The sequence below is a fragment of the Triplophysa dalaica genome, chromosome 5 (assembly GCF_015846415.1).
Source record: "Triplophysa dalaica isolate WHDGS20190420 chromosome 5, ASM1584641v1, whole genome shotgun sequence".
In the NCBI taxonomy this organism is placed as follows: domain Eukaryota; kingdom Metazoa; phylum Chordata; class Actinopteri; order Cypriniformes; family Nemacheilidae; genus Triplophysa; species Triplophysa dalaica.
In genome coordinates this window covers 6,452,334-6,472,679 of record NC_079546.1, presented here as the reverse complement: position 1 = coordinate 6,472,679, position 20,346 = coordinate 6,452,334, and the positions used below count along the sequence as shown (strand labels likewise).

Genomic DNA, 20,346 nt, shown 5'->3' with positions numbered 1-20,346 from the left:
TGTGTTTTGCAGAAGAAAGTCATACAGCATTGAGAGAGGCTGAGTAAGATATAAGAATTTCACTTTTTGGACAATCTTTCCCTTCAGTTTCAGAATTGATTTCTTGTTGTGCTTATTTACAAAAGTAGTCTTTAGTTCTACGGTGTTGTTTTGCATAGCCACATTTGTGTAGGTACGTCGTCCACTTTTTGAGTTCACAATGAACACATGAAAGAATATGGTTTGAACAGTAGGCACCACACTGGTATTGGGTCTCACATAGTTTCCCTTTTACTTGCATATGTTTGCATTTAAAAATTAGTAAAATGTGTGAAATATTGGTTTGCCATCAGATGTAAATCACTATATAAATAACACTTCAACCGTTAAAGTGTACTTCACTGTATTATGTCTACAATCTTAGTATAAATAATATCAACGTTTATTAGGAATTTTTACAAATCAAAAGTTGTATCTGTTAGTATATTAGTTGTAATTATATAATATATATATATATATATATATATATGCTGAAAATCAGTTTCTCATTGTTCGTTCATGTAGGCTTACTGTAAATGTTATTGAATCTTTTGTTGTTGTTTTTAGTACTTTTAAGTACTGGGAGTTTAAAAAGTTTTGCAGTCCTTGGAAGTTTAATGCAGCTGTAAGGACGGAGATATTGCGTTTTTTATTCATTTCATTAGTGCTGCCTTTCTGAAACAAAGCTGTTATCAGCCCTCTTCCCAACACGCATACACAGTCTCTGTTACCTGGGTAACCCAGCCAGGGTGGAGGAACACCTCTTACCACCTACATCTCTCTCTCTCTCGCTCTCTATCTCTATCTCTCTATATCTATCTCTCTCTCTCTCTCTCTCTCTCTCTCTCTCTCTCCCTCTCCCCTATCTCTCTATATCTATCTCTCTCTCTCCCTCTCTCCCCTCTCTCTCCCCTCTCTCTCTCTCCCTCTCTCTCCCTCTATGTATAAGCGTTTTGCTGTCAGACTCTGGGGAAGTGCAGGGAAGTCTTGCATCTCAGACACATTCACACTCGGCCATCAGGGCTGCACTTCCAACATCTCTACTCTCTCTCCCCTCCATCTCTCCCTCTTTAATCCTGCCTCTGCTTTATTGTGCCGTCTCTCCTTTCTTGCTGTTCCCTCTCGTCTTTTCCCATCTCTTTCGATCACTTTTCCAAAGTGTCAGAATATGGGCTGTGGTAATTCAACACCTACCATCACTGCTGCAGGTGAGTGTGTTTCCATTCTTTATTTTTTATTACTTTATCTCTCTGTTGTGTTCGTGTGGACTCTGGAAACAAAACCGTGCCTCCTAGTGCGAGCTCAGACTTTTGTTGTCTACCGATTGGCTGCTGGTGGATGCGGTTGTTTTGTGAATGGGAGATCTCTGTGCCTGTCAGAAGTGAATCTGTCAGACTGAAAGCATCTTTCACATCGATCCACAGAAGTCTATTTCTTCTGGGGATGTGCAGACTTGTATACTATGCATCCTAACATCATTAGATTCGTATAGAGAATCATTAAGATTACTTCTTTTTTACATCATGTGCTGCTTTTCAGTTCCTTCATGCATGTCCCTTGATTATATTCACACATGTTTTTTTACACCACATGGAGCATAATTTGGGAAAATTCAGGACATTGTAATGATGTGTCCATCAGTCCTTGGCTGGACACAGGTTTGTGTTTGTGAACATTTTGTCTCCTCTGTTTTTTCTGATAAAACTCAGGAGTTAAACGGCGATCTGAGCAGCGCTTCAGTATGACTCATCTCACATGGGCACACACACACACAAACAACTGAGCCAAGGCAGAAAAGGGCAGGTATCAATATGTGCTGCCTTCTATGGGTCTTATCAAAAGCTGTGATTGTTTGTTTTTTAACAACGTTATAAAATTGAAAATTCAATGTGTGGTTTTGGCGTGTTTTTATTTCAAATCATGCTTGTGTCTGCAGGAATTCATGGGGGCATCTCTGATTTGTTATGTGACTTCATCACAGCCTGAAGTTTTAGATGTATTTGTTGTACATTCATTCAAGTTCATTCATGTAACTTTTATTTGATGTAGTCAGTGTAGAGCTTAGCAGAAGGCTGAATGAGGGAGACTGGGTTTGATATGCCACATTCCTCGTGCCATTTATAAACTATAAATAGACGTTTTTGTAAGATCTTGCAGACGCATACAGAGTGTGCGATCAATGACTCAGTTTGATTGACATGAAAGTGTTAGACAGGTGGACTGAGGCAGATACCTATCCCTTTAGGACTTATATTACACTGTAATGCTGTACATTTTTCTCTTAATACAATTTTATCTTTAGTCTAGACTTGAACTTTATTAATTTTTCTTCTACAGGTCCAGCTGAATCGGTCAAAGATATGTGAGTATTATTTGAATAACATTTTGATGGGGCGTATTTTCCAAAATACAAGAGTAAAGTTGTTGTTTCTTTATTTAAACTACATTTTCATGTGAAGCTCAGTAACCAACACTTTAAAAAAAATACCGAAATAATAAAGAATTGAAAGCATCTTAGGAGTTGTAATGGTGGACAGAAACTGCTATGGTGGATTATTGAATCAATTGAAATTTTCTTTACAAAAGCTTCACGAATTTGAAGAGTGAATGAAAAAGCATTGAAGAGACGAGCAATTCTAACCATGTTTCTTCAGTTTTTGGAACCGCCTGTCGATCATTTACACTTCAGAGGAAAAGCAGAGGGGGTTTGAACACTGGTCATTTTCCAAACAGTTCTCAGAATTACTCTCCCTCATACAAACATCAAGAATTCACTCAGCAGGAGAGAGTCTCGCAGCAGATATCAGGCCTCTGACTGCCAAAGAAAAACTCATTTACCACAATTACGCACCACGTACATAAAAAAATCACAAATCTCCCTGAATAATAACCCGACAGTGCCAGCACTGTCAACAACTGAATTGGCTCCAAAAATGATGCCCTGCCGGCCCATAATTCGTAGCCTATCTGCTTTCACAGATTTGTATATTATCATGGATAAACTTCTCAAATCTGAAGACTGAATAAAGATGGTTATTTAAGGAAATGAGTTTAAATGGCAGGTAATGATGCTGAAAAGTTTTTGGATCATGGAAGGGTTGCTTAACATCATATAGTTTCTGAAAACTGCAATATGTTTTTGCTTTATTGCATTATATATCTGATGGTTCTTGGTTTACAGACAAGATGATTCATCTGGAGATGCGGAGAAGAGGCAAAACTATGGTGGAGTTTATGTGGGCATACCTGCAGACCTCAGTAATGTGGCTCCCGGCCAGATACCTTCTACACTCAAGGGTGAGATAAAGACTTTGCCTGGATTTGCTTATTATTATCATCTATAGTTGCAGAAGAAGATAGGTAACATAGCAGATAAGAATATAGACATCTTTATGAAAATGTCTACGAAAATCGGTGAGCCGAAGAATAATTGTTTACTTGAAATTCATTACTCGCACAATGAAAAGCAATTTCCTCAATTCTCTCTGCATGGTCCCGTGTCGGGTCAGTCTAAGAAATCTTAAAAAGAAGCAATGAATTATATTTAGGACTGTGGTGTGAAGGACAGTGTGTGTGTGTGTGTGTGTCTCTGGTTGTGTCTTGAGGCTCTGGGATGTGTTAATTGGAGAAACATCTCTCCATAGGGAAAGCGGAAACTGCTGCGTGCCAGAGAGTGCACTTATTAAGCCAGCGGTTCATTTTTTTTGTGTGTTTTTGTGTGTATTGTGAGGATACACATTTGTATTTGTGTGTATGTGCCGAGATTGTTCACGAGTGTTGCATGGCTACATAAATGAACCCATTATTTCATCAACAGAATAATGAGATTCAGAACGGAACGTACAGTTCAAGGTAAGCACGTCCTTTTTGTCTTCAACACCCTCTCAAACATGTATAACTTACTTTCATCTGCAGAACACAAAAGAAGATATTTTGAAGAATGTTGGAAGCCGAACAGCGCCTTTACCTATTCACTTCTATTGTACGGACACAAAACCACTGCAAGTGAATGGGTGCCAGTTAACAACATTCTTCACAATATCGTCATTTATGTATTGCAGAAAAAAAGGCAAATAGGTTTGAAATGACATGAAGATGAGTAAATGATGTCAGAATTTTTACTTTTGGGTGAAATATCACTTTAAATATGAAAAAATATCAACACTTAGTTGGAGTTTGAAGGTAGCATGTTGCTAAGCTAACATAAGCATTCAAATAAGCATTCTGGGCAGTGCCATAAAAGAGCTATTTTTGGTTCCCCAAAGAACATTTAAAAAATAAAACACTTCATTATTAAAGTCTGTTAAGTTCTCCTCTGCAAAAAACTTTTTGCACAATTTTATATCTGGATTTTAAAAGTTCTTTAAACCATACAGCTTAAAATCTTGAATACATCATGACTGGAAATGTTTTGTTTTTACATAGACTGAATGTCTCTGTTTTCGTGTATATGGATTGCACTCTTTCTATTTGAACGGCCGTCCGAAGGGAATCTAGGCTTAAAAAGTGCTGCGTAATATTCTCAACAGGACGGAATCTTCATCATTGATTGGCTCACCGGGACATGATGGAGTCCTGCGAGAGACAATCGTGTCTCTTAACTCTCTGGAGACTCAACAGAAATTAGTTCTGCCAACAAGATCAGAGGTCAGAGAAATAGTTGCATTTCTTAGCGACACTTTCAGACCATTCTTTTTGAGCAATTGCTACCAGCACCTGGTTTCTCAGGACAGCGATGCACAAGTGTTACGACAATCATGGAGCCACGACTTAAGTCAGACACTGGAGGACGAGATATTTTGTGATATTAAATTGAAAGGCTCCACAGTCTTGATCCGTCATAACGTAATCTGTTGGTTGTTATGAGGCAAGGCTATTTTTAAGGAGAAAAGGAACTTAAAGGACACATTGTCATGTATTTTTCATGTTTCTTTCTTTGACCAATTTTTCTTTTTCTTCTGAAGCACTCTTCTATAATCTTATTAAAGTGGATGTCTTTATAACAGTGCATCTATATTAGAGAGTCTCACGTCAACAGATGCGCAGACAGGACCACTAAAGCTCTGAAGTATTTTCAAAGAAGCTTGTTTCTGAAATAATGCTCTGTTATGTCATAGATTGCTTGTTCAAATGTAAAAAAAGGGGGTCCGTGGTTAAAAATGAATAACAGTTGTATTCTTTACCTTTTTTCCAATTACTTTAGAATGCTCCAGGGAAATATGGTACGGTTTTTTAAATAAACACATCTGTGCTTGCAGCACATGTCCTTTGCAGGACTCCAAGTACTGTGTATGTAGGTCAGCACTTTTCACCATCAGGTATAATTGAATGCACAATCTTGAGATCAAAGAAGAAAGATGAGGAGTTTGGCAATAAGTGTGACGAAGAGAAAAAGAGAAGCGAGTCACGTCCCAGCGGATGACTGTTTCATGTGGGATGGGAGAAAGGTCTGTATCTTTGCGGTGATATCTAGGATGTTTTTTCTCTTTGTATATGGAATCATAACAGTAGTAGCTTAATACAAGTGTCCCTGGTCTTATTGTGATCGATTTATCAGTTCACGGGGTTCCTGTAGATGGGAAGAGCATTGTGTGAGCAGCCCAAATGTGATGGGAACACACACGTATGGATAAAATGTATTGCGTGAATGCACGGTAAATCACTTCGGATTAAATGCGTAAATGACTTTAAATGTAAATTATTCAGAATTGATTACAGTCTAACACTGGGTTGTATTTGATTAGTTTGTTTATAAAAAGTTATGACTTGTATGTGAAAGAGGAGATTAAAACAATGCTACAAAAAATCTAGGACAATATAAGATGGGGAACGAATATCAGGTTTGGCATCGAGGAATGTTTACCTGTGCCATACCAATGGGGATTTGGTGGTTTAAATAAAAAAAAGGTTTGAACATTTCAATTCGTCACATTATGGAGATATAATTATGGAAGTGTGACTGAATACGCACCTGCATCCCCTTCTGCTCATTCTAAAGTAATTGACACACAGCATGGGTGTCTGTACATTTAAATATTACATTGTTATTTAGTCGTACACACTTTGAATTTACTTTCAATGTGATGATGATGAAATTACAAATTAAAACTTCAGATCGGCACCTCTTAAATGTGTGTAATTGAATCAGTTATTTCTGTCATCTATTCAGTATAGTTTGTGTCTTACTCTCGAAAACGTACTTAACACGTAAGCATTTTGCTGTAAATTTCATTTACCCATTTCATGTTTTGCAGTCTGTGAAAGTAGCAACACCTATAACAAAAAAACAGATGAAATTCACTCAAATGTTCTTTCAATGAAACTTATTTTAGACTTTTTCCAAATGTTCTTGCTCACTTTTATGTCAGTCTCTATATCTCCCAGACTCCCACAAAAAATGTGTTATAAGTTCAGTAGGCTATCATCAAAGCGAATGAAATTGAACCTTGGTCTCCATCACCTGTAAGTGTTGTTCTGTCAGATAATGACATATGGTTTAATAATGGACTGATGCATGCAGCCGGCAGGACCTTATACAATAAGCTCTCTCTTTCACAAATGAGCTGTAACATTACATCAGAAATACATTGTGAACAAGCTGTTTCCGCTGTTGTATCTTATTACTTCTGCCAGTGGTTTTGTGTTGGGTTTAAATTCACAAGAATTGAGAATAATGGGGCCATCTTGGTTGAATAAAAGAGACACGGCCTGTAATACACTATTATTCAGTCTTTTGCATGAGCTACAATTTTCCTATGTAGATTCTCCACATCTTACTTCTTTCTTTATCTTTCTTTCTTTCCCTCGTTCTCTCATCTCTATGATACGGAAATTGCTGAATAACATAAAACAGTGTACATTAAGTTGGGCTATATAAAAAGTAAGTGGTAGCCTAAAGTAATTTAAAATAAAACAGAATAAGTGTAGAGTGAAGAAAGAAATAGGCAATTAAATTAAACAATCAATGTCACAAATGCTATTTTTATTTATTTATATAACTTTCCTCAAGACTAATTGCCAATTTATACTGAAGAAACTCTCTACTAAGTTGAGAGGTAGGGGGTCTATTTGCTCTCTGCAGGGGTGTTGGGTCTTCTAGGGCCAGTACTCAACAAGGGACCAAGCAATTACTGAATCTACAGTCACGTAACCTTTTCCTGCGGCTATATTACATTCGTTACTTTAAAGGCAGCTTTCCATACATTAACTTTGACATTTTGTTTGCAGTATAGAACCTTCTGACAGTTGACACCCTCCATCATAACTGTGAGAACGATCTGGCCATTATTCCAAATAAATGAATTGTTGCAATTACATTACTCCACCGTGTGGTGGTGCTATTGTGCCATTTAAATGTGTTTTCTACCTGCACGCTGACTTAAATGCAATCATAGGCCTTCTAGGAATGTCTTTGCGGGTTTTCAGGAAAAACACTTTGATTGACAGCTGCCTCCTCACCAATTTAACAGTTTCTTTGGTTGTCGAAACATGTTGTGCAGATGCAGACCCCAGTGGGGTCGAGAGGTTCAAGTGGTTATAGTGAGAGACCGGAAACGCTATGTGTCAGCTTTAGGCTGTAATTGGCTATTCTATGTCTCTTGAGTGGCCCTTGAGAGGTTCTTTTTCCCGGCTAACCCACATAGAGGCTTACCAATGGCCCTAGAGATGGTCCGAGCGATGCCGTTCCTCAAAATAGACGAGCAGAGTTAAATTTGTTTTTTAGGTTAGTCGCTTCTGATTTAAAATATGTTGGTGTACACGAGGATAGAGGAAAGTTTGTGCAAGACGGCTTTGTTTACCCAGTTAAAGCAAGACCTTATTTTCATTTAAAATACATTATCTGTTCAACCAACTGTTTGTATTCTATGCCTTGCCCATCATGCAACAGACAAATATGACATAGCCTAAAGCAATTTTGTAATCTACAGAAGGAAATACACATTATATAAAGTGTCTGTGTTCTAGGTATAGTTTGTCGTTCGACGTAAACAAAAATCAAACATTCATATAAGCTATATATATTAAAATTATAAAGCCATGACCTGCATAGGTTCAACAATGCTAAAAATATAAACATGACGGTATGAATAGAAAAATGTGTCCTGCACAAAGTTTGTTTATCCTCACTAAGTGAAGCCATATTTATTGATGTCTGCATGTTTTATTTCATATTGCATAATTTTGTTCCTGGTTCTCTAGGATGAGGGCATGTCACGCATGTCTAAATCACATATGAGTTTGTTTCAAAATACTCAAGATAAACAAACTAACAACAAAGATACCCGTTGTTTACACCTAGCATTGTTTTCCCTGCTGAGTGCGGCGCTATCGATACAAACCCAAGGCGTTAAGAGCTGTCGAGTGTTGTAGGGGAAACAGGTTACAGAGTTCATTTTGTTGATATTGTCAGGAAACGCTTCATTACGGATCATTAAGATGTTTTGAGCTGAAAACGGCAACTCACGCAAAACACACACGGTTCAATCTTGACTGACTTAATTCTCAGCACTTTGTTTTTTGGCCTTGTTTTCTCCGAAAGTGGAAAGCATATTTAGTTTTGCATACTTCAACTGAGGTCCTACAAATATGACCAAATAAAAAGAAGAAATGCAAAGCTTATTGCTTAAAAACAAAATTGTGGTAACCTCCATTATAAGAATTTCATATCACGCATTATAGATTTTATTAAAAAGATCAGAACACAAGACCAAAAGCCATGTCTAAAATTAGTTATGATGCATAGCCGAAAATAATAGCGGGTCAGATATATCTGATTCTCTAGCAGATGGTGCTGTTGTGCTGTCTGGGTCCTCACAAACTCATAACACTGTAATCTGGCCCGTTTCCTTTTCCTAATGAGGCCGCTGTAAAGCTCCCATGGGCTTCTGTGATTGTGTTTTAAATGAAGATCAGGCTGAAGAGATTCTTGATAAGTTTAACCCCACTGCAACAGGCGGTAATGTAAAATGAATAGGTTCGGGTACTATAAATAATGTCTTTATTCTGGACCTGATGTTCATGCAATAACCATGAATATTTTTTTTAATTTAAATTAAAAATATTTATCTAGTAGTGCACATTAAAATAAATACGAGCAGTATTTACATGCATACAGTACATTGAAAACAGCTTACAATGATAGTATTAGTAATGCACATGTTGAAAATAGTATCCGGCTTCTACCAAGTGAAAATGAGTAAATCAAATTAAGGAATGTGTAAACACCAGTGTAAGTGATGACAGGAGATGTTTCCAGATTTTGGTACATATGGCGGATGAGTGTGCGTGAGTGCGAGTCAGAATGACTGTGAAAGTCTTAAGCAACAGGCATGCATGTGCTGAGGGTGTGTCACAGGGGTCAAAGGTCGACAGAGATCACAGAAGAACATCTGGGCTCACACCTTTACACGGGGTATACACCGATGAGTGAATTTCCCATAAGTTTTAGTGTCTGTAAGAGAGCGTAGAGGTGCGCATAAATGGGGGTCAGGTCATGTTGGAACCTGCTATGTTTCTCTTTCTTATGTTCTGTTTTTATGCGTTTCTTGTGGGCCGCATTTGCAAGGGTACATAATCTCACTCATTAAAACATTAATTCACACATGCAATCAGAACCTTCCTTTTTAAGAAAATATGATTTTTTTATGACTTTGACATTGAAATGGGAAAATTAAGTCCGGTTTCATGGTCATGGAGATACAGCTATCCATACTCGAGTTTATTGACCTCTCCTCGTAATGGGCTTAAAACAAACTTTCACAATGTTCTCACACAATTTTGGTTTTAACCGAATTGCAACACATTCAGAAAGTCCAGAGAGTTACATCAGTCGCATAGCCAAACTACTTTTTTGTCTTTGATTCATTGAACCGAAAGCTTTTGAGAATTTGTGTGTATTTACAGCTGTCAAAGTAATTCTATAAGAAATCTATAAATGTCAGTTCAGTTTACTTTTAAATAATTTCTGGATCTTACGGACGTCATTTAACTCAAGGCTGTTCAACGATTAATCGTAATAAATCGCATCCGGAATAAAAGTTTGTGTTTACATAACATATGTCTGTTTACATTATTTGTTATTTATAAACACGTACACGTGCACCAACATTTATATATTAAGGACATATTTTGATGTATAAATTCATATTTATGTCATTTAAGTTACATTTATATTCTGGATGCAATCAACAGCCCTTCCCTGCACAGCACTGTGGGTCGCCGACTCGCCGATAAGGTGAGATCCACACACGGCAGAAACCAAGAGATGGAATGTATCTTTTAATTCATGGATAGAATGGAAAAGTGAAAAACAAAGAAATCTGTTTGTCAGTTCAACTTCACGTAACATCACTTATCATCAGTCCTCCAAGGTTAAGATGCAATCAAAACACGCATTCCTTCCAGATCCCCGCTAATGGAAGCCAGAGCCGGGCCTGTGTCTGCAAGCATTTGCTTTAAGGTTTCTCAGGCTTTTAAAACATATCCGATTGCAATTTCTTATGTAATGTTTTGTTAACTGATTGGCATCTCAATTAAGTTCTCCTTAGTACTTCCACGTCTTTAAGACTGTTTAGTAATAATTGAGTTTGACTCTTACAGGAGTCGGGCACCCGAAATCCTGATAGGGGGCACTTATGTAACCGGAGACTGGAACTGCATCTATTAAAGATGATAACAGCTTTGATGGGTCAGGTAATAATGTCCTTTACTGCACTATTACTAAGCTTCTGTTCCACTCTCAGGTATGCGAGGTAAAGTAGCTTTTCATTACTGAATTCCATTAAATTCGCCAGAAATAATAACTATATGAAACTTCTGTATTTTTAGGATTTGATTAGTATTGTTTGAATTTTTTTTTATATAGTCTCATAATGACACCTGGCATATGGTAATGTTGCTTTCACCCATATTAGAAAAATCAACTCATAATCTGATTGGTTGCGCTCCCCTAATGGCCCAACCCACAGTTGACTCTGATGTGGTATAGGGTATAATATCTGAATCAAAAATGAAAGTAAAGCACCTTCATGACATCTGGCTCAAACTGTCTCGCCATCATAGGCTACCGGTGATGTATTTAGTATTGCCAGGAAATGACAGCAGGGTATGTGCACCTACAAAGGTTCATTGATGAATCGAACCAAAAGATTTACCGCACCATTCATCACCTTTGGTCGTGTTTGTCTTGTTTTTACACATTGACTCTATCATTACCGTGGTAACAGGGCCCATGGCGGTCCACCTGGTCTATACACTGCTTACTCTGCAATGATTGACGTCTTTTATATGAACCCACATTTGTGGCACTGGCTTGTAGGACACCCCATTTCAGCAGATGTTGTGCAATACTGTACGGTTACAACATTGCAGATATGCACCTGCACATGCAAGTCTCTACATACCTTTGTAACCTGCCCTGTCCAACTTGCAGAAAGGAAGCCATTTAACGAGAGGATAAACTGTGGGATAAGGCTATTTTGACTGTTTACAGTATATAACGGTATGTGTTGTGTAATGGTTATTATAAAAAAATCTGCTAAAATTATCCTCTAAGCCATAATCAGATTGTCTCCAAAAATCCCCCCTGAGAGCAGGGGGCAAAAACCAAAAGCAAAATTTTCACACCATTGAGAGGATTATGTTAAGATGCTAAAATGAGGAATTCTTGTTCAAGGCATTATTATTATTATGTACACAGGAATGATTTTAATCATACGAGTAATAAATAAATAAAAAGGTTAATCTATACAATAATGGATCAGGCAGACGGAATCTGAAATTATGCAAGTTCTCCCAAGTGTGGGTCCAAGTGTCTTTCCAGATCCTCCCAGGAGAACACTATAAAACCTTTCACAGAATGTTTGACCTTTCACCTCCTGTGGCCGACCACACTTCAACCCTAGATTTTGCGTCACATGTTGGTGATGTCGTCGGGGTGGAACACTGGCCTCTTGTCCGCTTTTGACGGTTTTATTTGACCTTGTAAGGGCAGTGTACAGATTCACACTGTACTGAGATGTGTGTGAGTGATGCTTCTGAAGTACATCTGTTCTTGTGCAGGCTTAGGGTATGGTTGTACGCTGTCCAGATATCTGTCTCTGAAGACCAACTATCCTTCATTATCCCTCTACAGCAGTACTGCAGGATTTCCCTCTCACCTCTGTGGGAAATTGAAAGCATGGGTTGTCTTCCGTCTCAGTGTGCAGTGACATCTGATTTCCTGTATCTCTCATCGCTTAGGTTGGCATTTAGGAAGTGGGAATCCAGTTTTAGTTCTCTATGAAAGAAAAGCTGACACATTGTCGCTTAAGTTTTTATTTAAACGCTTTACATTGAGGTCTCTTTCATAAACATAGTATAATTTATTAGCCAACATGAATAATATTGTTAATTTCATTTTTTTATTAAAATGCTTAATACCACGATTGTTCAATGTTTATTTTAGTTCATTGTGCATGAGCAAATTTATCAGATACAACTTTTATGAAATGTACAAGTAAACGTTAAAAATATTATTATTTAAGATTAATAAATGCTTTAATGTATTTATTATTGCTAGTTTAAACTAATGTTAACATGGATCCTTATTGAATTTTAAACTATGATTCACCTTTTAATCTTTAAACATTACACAGTTGTAAATAATGTGTCGATACTATATGTTTGTATTAATTATATTTTTATATAATATAATATTCTTTTTATGAGTTGTTTATAACTATGTAATACTAAAATAATAATCTTGAACATGAACAAAATTTTACAACAAAATGATACACCCACTTCATTCCTTATAGAGAAAAGCACTATATTTCTATAACATTATTTACATTATTTGTTTAGAATCGTTGAATACTGTTATAAAACAAATGTACAACCTCATTCTGAGTAATGAACAGCACACCCTGAGTTGCATTGTGATTTTACTTAGCGTTGTTTTTCTTCACTAGACGTGACTAAGAGATCCTGGTGACCCCAATTTGCACAGAATCTTATGTGAATGAGAGATCTGGTAGTGTTTGTGGGGTCATTGTGTGTCAGCCGTGTGTGACTGAGCTTGTGTGTGGCCCCAGAGTTGTAAAATGTTTTGCATTCCACGGATTAAACAAATCATACACAGGCATTAGTCAGTAGAGACCTCCCTCTCACCGTCTCTCCGCTTTCTCACTCGAACGCGAACATGCGATAAGGAGTCTGTCGGATCGAGCCACATTCATAACCGTCGGGGGCTTACGTATGTCACAAGCAGACACAGCAGCGGATGGCAGGAAATTTGCTCTGTTACATGTAGAGTTGAAATCCCAACATTTATAAGTACATATTTGTGCATCCATATGCACTTTTGTTTAAATGGGTTTTCTAAGTATATGTGTCTTGGACCACTGCAACGTCTATGGAAGTTATGGGGCCATTCTCATAGAAGCACATTTTTATTTATATGCTAAACTAGTAAACCAGACCTACCTCACCAGCTGACAGCTGGGTAAAGCCTGTTAACCTGACCAGGCTGGCAGACCAGCAAACCAGCTGTTTTTTAAGCACTGCCGTGCATGTTTACATAGAAAAGCATTTTAAAAACACTGCAGACAAACAAGAATGCGTTTTAGTGAAAGTCTTAAGTCTTGTGTTTGTTATTGTCTTGCTTGGCTGTAATAAAATAAAGCGCCAACAAATGAACGCTTTGCCCAGACGACAGTGCTTGGACAAATGATATTAACTGGTCACATGCAAAGTTCCCAGCATTTTTCAAATTCCAGCGTACCTTGTTTCATTGTCAAATGGGTCCAAAGATATAATAAGTAACCTGTAGATTACAGTAAGGACACCATATTCATCTTTCAAAATGACGGAAAGGATTGGATTGAGTCGCTCTGGTGGTCAGGATGCTGAGTACGGTAGTTTTTCTTCTCTGTGGTGGTCTGTGGCCCGGGGGCTTGAGGCTGCGGCTTCATGGGAGGTCCATCACCGGTCCTTCGTGTGGTCTCGCTGCCTCGTGTTCTGTACTGTCACGGGTGGATGGAGTTTTTACTTATTGCACAGTGAGACACATGAGGCTAAAGTAAGCTAATGGAAGGAAGCAAGACGGGAGATTTTTTGTGTGTGTGTGTTCCTGTAGCTCGGTTGTTACAGCGTTGTGTTTCAGTCGTGGAGGGCTTTTTCTTGCCCTCATGTCAATAAAATGTATAACATGATACTGATATCAATATTTGCGTAGCACTTAGAGAACGATTATTCCAAGATACGTTATGAGCAAATGTTACAAAAAGTAGCTTTAGATGGAAAAATGATGAAATAACAGACCACATTAGTTTACATTTTTTGTTGTTAAAGAACTGTAGCCTACTATACCTGTCATATTGACCGCCCTACTTATTTTCTGCCCATTTTTGTCACCTTTTTGCACATCCCTATTTTATTGTTGAAAGGCTTTAACAATAGGAAGCTCAGATGTGGGTGTGGTTAGGAGCCTGTCAATCATCCCCATTCACTCTAATGACTCCACACAAAAGACAGAAGAGGATAAGCCAGCTCGCCATCACTGCCAGGGCACGTCGTCCGTCCTCCATCACTGTGAAAAGGCGTAAATATAGTTTCTCTTCCTGATCTTTCCTGTCTAAAGAAAAGAGCTAAACTCTGAACAAACAAAGGTATATCAACCATCCTTCAGGCTAATGCAGTTCCGCTTTCTCTGGGTGGCCTTTGTCACAGATCACTTTACACACACACACACACACACACACACACTGTCTTTCTTTTTGCCCGCAGGCAAGAAAATGTTGCTCTGACTATTCAGAGTTCTCACTGTTTCAGTGTTTTTGACAAATCTTTCATACATAAATAAAAGCTCGCAGGGGAAATCTGAACAGTGTTTTATTTCAGATTCTGATTAGTTTGAGAGTTTTCGGCGCTTGGGTAAAGCCTCGAGTGATTTGGCTGATTTTAAACTAAGCTGATTAAAATCATCCCCGTTGACTGGAAGCCTGGTTACACTTTTATTTGGACTCACCCTAAATGAGCAATCATGCACATAATTTATATAAGATTTAGTGTATTTTAATGTATGTGCAGGGAATTATGACGAGCAAAAATATAGACTTAAATAAGATGTTGTATTACTTCCAGGTAATTCAAATAAACACATTTATGATGACCATGTAAACTTTACTTAGTCGGTGGACTATTGGACCCCATTGTTATATTTAACAAATCTCTGTGTGTGTCTGCACATTCTTGAGATTTGACTCACAACATTTATCTGAGGTCTGGGATTCCACCGAGCTGAAATTAGATTCCCGTTATGTAAAATCTAATTAGCCTGCAGCCTTTATTACTTTCATACATACTTTAAGGTCGCCACATGTGAACTGCCGTTGACTTCATTCAAGACTTTCCTGGCCCCGACCTACTTTATGGGGAGTTGAGTGTGTCAAAACAAACTTTACTCTCAGATTTTACTGTCCTCTCACACTCTGGACTCTGGAGATTGGGTTATTTTGACCTCAAGTACGAGAAGATCTTCTGTGATGTATTTTGATGCGTCTCTATGCTGGTTACTTTAATACTCAATGACACCAAAACCTCTTTGTCGGGGCTCTTGCTGTACTTTTGAACTGAGTGTGCCTTGTGTAATAAGTGGGTTGGGTTTGAAGGCATAGATTTAATGGTGTTGGGAGCTAACAGGGTCGGGTAGAGTGATGTCATCTGTCATACTTGAGTTTGTGTGTTGGTACATGTGTTAGTTTGATGCAGTGGTTAGTATCTATGAGATCATAAAAACATGACCTGAACTAGGTTCTGATGGTACAAAAAAGATAACTTACCTAAAATTAAAATGATTTACTACATGGCTCTCTGGAATACTGGACTCCGATTTGTCAGGAAGACTGTTTTCCACTGATAACAACCTCCAGTTAATAAATTGAGACATCTCTGGACTGCTCAGGAACACTTAGCGAAACTGAACGGACCCGATCCGTTCCGTTTTAAATTTGGTGTGTTTGGCTTCCCTTTTTGGATGCCTTACTTAAGTCATTCCATTAGTATTTGTATATTTTCCCAACATGTACCCTTAAAAAAATGAGCCGGGTCAAAAAGGGACAAACCCAGCCATTGGGTAAAACTCCCAACAATTGGTTAAAACGACACATCATAAGTTAATTTACACCCCAGTGGTTGGATTTGTCAATTTTTGACCCAATGCTTGGTTGAAAAGAACCCAGCAGTTTAAGGAGTGTGTTTCTTGTTCTCAAAATCTTTGCTGTACACAAAAAAATGCATGAAATGGTTTATTCCTGAATTTTTATATTTGATTTTTTTAATGTGGTGCTTTCAGATGTTGAGGATGTGTAAATATTACTAGAAATGTTCGTTTTTAAGAAATAGTCCTCGATGATGGCAGCATTTACTTACTAAACGTGTATTAGTAAGTCATCAATTATGCTACTTCCCACCACTGTCTGACCGGCACTCCTCTTTGATTTCTACAGGCTTGTGTAATTGATGAGCATTAATGAGTACATGTTCCCAGAGCGCTGATGAGTTATGATGCTTCCATCTGACCTCCAGCACTTTTAAAAGTCTCAGTTCGGTACAAACGATCAGTCACTCGTAGCTGCCTTTGAGCCACCTGAACAAACCTGACCCAGCGCAATCAGTGTGTCAACGCGTGTGACTTTGTGATCGTGAGATGTTTATCTTTGTACAGTAAATCCACATGGCAGTTGTATGAGTCTCCGTCCAGACTCTGTCTGAAAATGCTTGAGAAAGAGGGTAGATTGGATGCTCGGCGTTGCTCATCTTTGAACTAAAATCACTGTGTGTTGGACTTTCCATCTATCCCCACCCCTTTCCCTGGTTGTAACCTTTCTCTGAAATGCCACCCATGGCGAGACGAAATTCTTTGAAGGAAAGATCTGACTGTGTGCAAAACAAACAGAAGGACACGAACACAATCACACAGAGTTCAGACCGTCTGAGAGCTCTTCTGACATGCATATCAGTCATAGGTCGACACGCATGTGTCACAGTTTCTGCTGCTGACTTGAGCTTTTTGAATCACTAATGAGACCTATATCACAAAGAATACACTTCTTATTTAAATCTGAAAAACAACCGTAATCGTCATGACTTGTTGAATCGTTGCAGTAAAAACCTTAACAATAACCCAATTTCATTTTTTCTTTACAGGGTTCAATGAATCATTAGTGACGAAAGATAATAAAAATGGGGAAGTCTTTTGTATACAATCTTCAAGTAATAATTAATGACCTTTAATTAATTAATAATTACCAGCATCACGATTATGACATCAGCGTCGTGATGAGGAAATGAAAGGTCACCAATATACCCCCTTTAATTAACCATGAACATTAAACATGATTAACTATAGTAATAATAGTTTTTTTGGTTTTAAAGCCACAGTGACTAAATTAAAGGGACAGTTTACTAAAAAATAAAAATCATAATTTATCATTGTCATCATTTATTCACCCTCCTGTCAGGCAAAACCTGTGTATTTCGAATACAAAAAAAAATTCAATTTAAGAAAAGTCTTACTGGATGTGTCCATGCAATAGAAGTCAATGGGGGCTATTGGTGGCCAATGATACAGGTTTGGAATGACATAAGGGCCATTGGATGATAATTTTCCTTTTAACTGATTTTATTAATGGTGCCATGGTTTTACCATAATATTTATATTAAAGCTGGTCATACGGCAGTTATACAAATAGCTATCAATATAACACAATTGTGATTGTTTGTATCTCAAATAAGGATGCTGTTGTTTATATGTATTGTTTTTACTGTAAAGTTTGTTAGGCTGTTGTCTTGGAGCAAGTTGATCCCCAGTGATTTTGCCTAAGGTCCTGATGGGAATAGAGGAGGATTATGATGTTTGCAGTCTTTCAGTTGCTCATTGCAGCTTGGCGACTATGGAATCAAACCATCAGCATTATTATAAACAGCAAAGGTCTTAATCTGGTAGATCTCTACCGCCTTTTAACTTGGTCCATTAGATCTGTTTTTGCACATGTATAATTTACAGCCTCTTCCAGGTGTGGCGTTTAATTCAGGAATTGTCTTTGCGTGGTTGACTGGGGCAGTAGCGTAACCTTTTCACCCCGTGCAGATGATCTTTTTCCCGGTCTCGTGTTTTGGAAACCTAGTAGCAGGTGGAAGACCAGAGGCTCAGCTTTCCTTCTCGGCCTGAAGACATTTGTTCTCTTTCACATGGCTATTCACACGCATTTGTCTAGCCACTTCTCAGTAACACATCTACACACGCAAAGATACAAGCTATTCATTTCATCAGACGATATCTGAGCACCTGCTCACAGACCTGCTTTTGAAACTGGCCTCCCGCTTCTCCCAGTCCTGTTATTGCACTCGTGGGAATTTTCCCAGTTCTACCATACAGAGAGCTGTCCAGCAGATGTGAAACGGCATTAGGAGTTGAATGTGAGAAACAGACAAGTCAGCAGAAGATAAAGCTTCACCTGCCTGCCCTGGCTTGTGTCTTTCTCTTGTCTCTGGGTGTGGTGGGTGTGCCACACATATACATGCCTAACATACCAATGAGCTGGTAGAAAACAATTGAGGTCAAGGGGGTATCAGAGTTTTTTAGTGATTCCGGGATGGCTGATTTGGCACTGATAGTAGTTTTGTTTGTCAAAAAAAACCTTTGTGAATCTCTATTTGAGTTGTTGTTTTTTGTGATGATGACATCACACCTGGTATTCTATACGAGATTTAGAGTTCTCTTTCACATCTGTGTTCGATCTTAGTTTTATAACTTTCTTACAATCTTTTTTGTTTTATTGCTTGGGAGAAATCGAAACAAACTGACATGCAGTAAGAAACATAAAAATACTTTTGACATTGCTCAGCTAGGTGGTGAAAACATGGACTTTTGATTTTAAGATTTCAATCCGAGCACTGTTGTCTCTTTTTAAACTATGTTTTTCAAATGCATTACATTTTATAGACAGAATTATGAGATCAATTAATATTTACAATAGATCCACATCTCGTGTAAACTAGCTACGTATTTCCACAGAACATGCATTCCCATCCAAGGGTCCGCAAACAAGCCCCTTTTTGACCCAACTTGTAATTTTGACGTAATTCTAACCATGAACTGGGCAAATAGGAGGGCCCGAATGTCATAGTTCATTAAACCTAAAAACAGACCCAGTTAAAGCTCAGCCAGGCTCTGTCTCCCCAGGACAGGGTTGCTTTGAAAGAAGCCCTTCATTGGCTCTAATGAAGGGAACATATTGAATGTGACCTTGAATTCTCCTTTTAGACATGGATATAGATGGTTTCAGTCCCTCGCGTGAAGCTTTGGGAGGGAAAGTGTTTCCCTGCTTAAAATATTAGGTGTTTTAAGAAATACGTCACATGCCTTTGAACATTAAATGTGTGAATCCTTGTTGTTTTGGAAGTGTTGCTTTCATTCTCATTTTTCTTCCTTTCTGCATTATTCTACAAGCTTCTTGTGAGTATGTAAAGTCACCTCCTTGTTGCAGCAAAGATCATGACGTGACTCCTCTAAAATTCAGCAAATAGGATTTATAGAGCAATTACAGGAACTCTCACCTACGTGCATTCCAGAGAATTAGTGATCCACTGTGTGGTGAACGTTGGTGAAGGCGAATGTGAATACCAGCATTTGTGTGTGAGCGTGTATTTGCATACCTGGAAGGGTTTCACCCATTAAAAATTCCATGTGAAATTCCATTTGTTTTTGGTATGATGCACCTATTACTTGTACTAATATTAACCTTAATTACCTGTTTACTATTTATTTGCTGTTTGTGACCCTGGATCACAAAACCATTCTTAAGTAGCACAGGAACATTTTAGTAAAAGCCAAAAATATATTTTATGGCCAAAATTATCGATTTCTCTTTCATGCCAAAAATCATTAGGATAGTAAGTAAGGATCATGATACATGAAGATATTTTGTAAAAAAATATATTTTTGTGAGTGGATGGCCTGCTACAGTGCCTATGATTAACAACTTCAAAGGCAATTTTCTCAATATTTTAATATTTTGGAACCCAACCGTTGAGTTTTCAATGGTTGTATCTCCGCCAGATATTGTCCTTTCCTAACAACCCATACCTCAATAGAAAGCTTGTTTATTAAACTTTCGGATGTTTTAAAAATTGACCCACAAGACTGGGTTTTGTCATCCAGGGTCACATTTATGCATTCGTACACACATTAACAATGCTGAAATACGTTTCTTCACTGTAGTCAAATGTAGTTAGTTCTTGTTAATTCAATGCTTTTTTGACATTCTATTCGTTCTATCATGAGTA

At 37.9% G+C, this 20,346-nt stretch overlaps 1 protein-coding gene across 1 annotated transcript; it reads left to right on the top strand.

Moving 5' to 3' along the window:
- Positions 1 to 1,003: 1,003 nt before the first annotated feature.
- si:dkey-261e22.4 (overexpressed in colon carcinoma 1 protein homolog) lies at positions 1,004 to 4,022 on the top strand. Its single transcript, XM_056748880.1, has 3 exons — positions 1,004 to 1,226; positions 2,356 to 2,380; positions 3,200 to 4,022. The coding sequence occupies exons 1-3, from the start codon at positions 1,187 to 1,189 to the stop codon at positions 3,360 to 3,362; spliced, it is 228 nt and encodes a 75-aa protein (XP_056604858.1). The 5' UTR covers positions 1,004 to 1,186; the 3' UTR covers positions 3,363 to 4,022.
- Positions 4,023 to 20,346: the final 16,324 nt, after the last annotated feature.

Bases quoted from the DNA above. Each gene is read 5' to 3' on its own strand.
- si:dkey-261e22.4 (XM_056748880.1), top strand. From the start codon at position 1,187: ATGGGCTGTGGTAATTCAACACCTACCATCACTGCTGCAG. The intron at 1,227-2,355 runs GTGAGTGTGTTT...TTTCTTCTACAG, and splicing joins ACCTACCATCACTGCTGCAG to GTCCAGCTGAATCGGTCAAA. The intron at 2,381-3,199 runs GTGAGTATTATT...CTTGGTTTACAG, and splicing joins GCTGAATCGGTCAAAGATAT to ACAAGATGATTCATCTGGAG.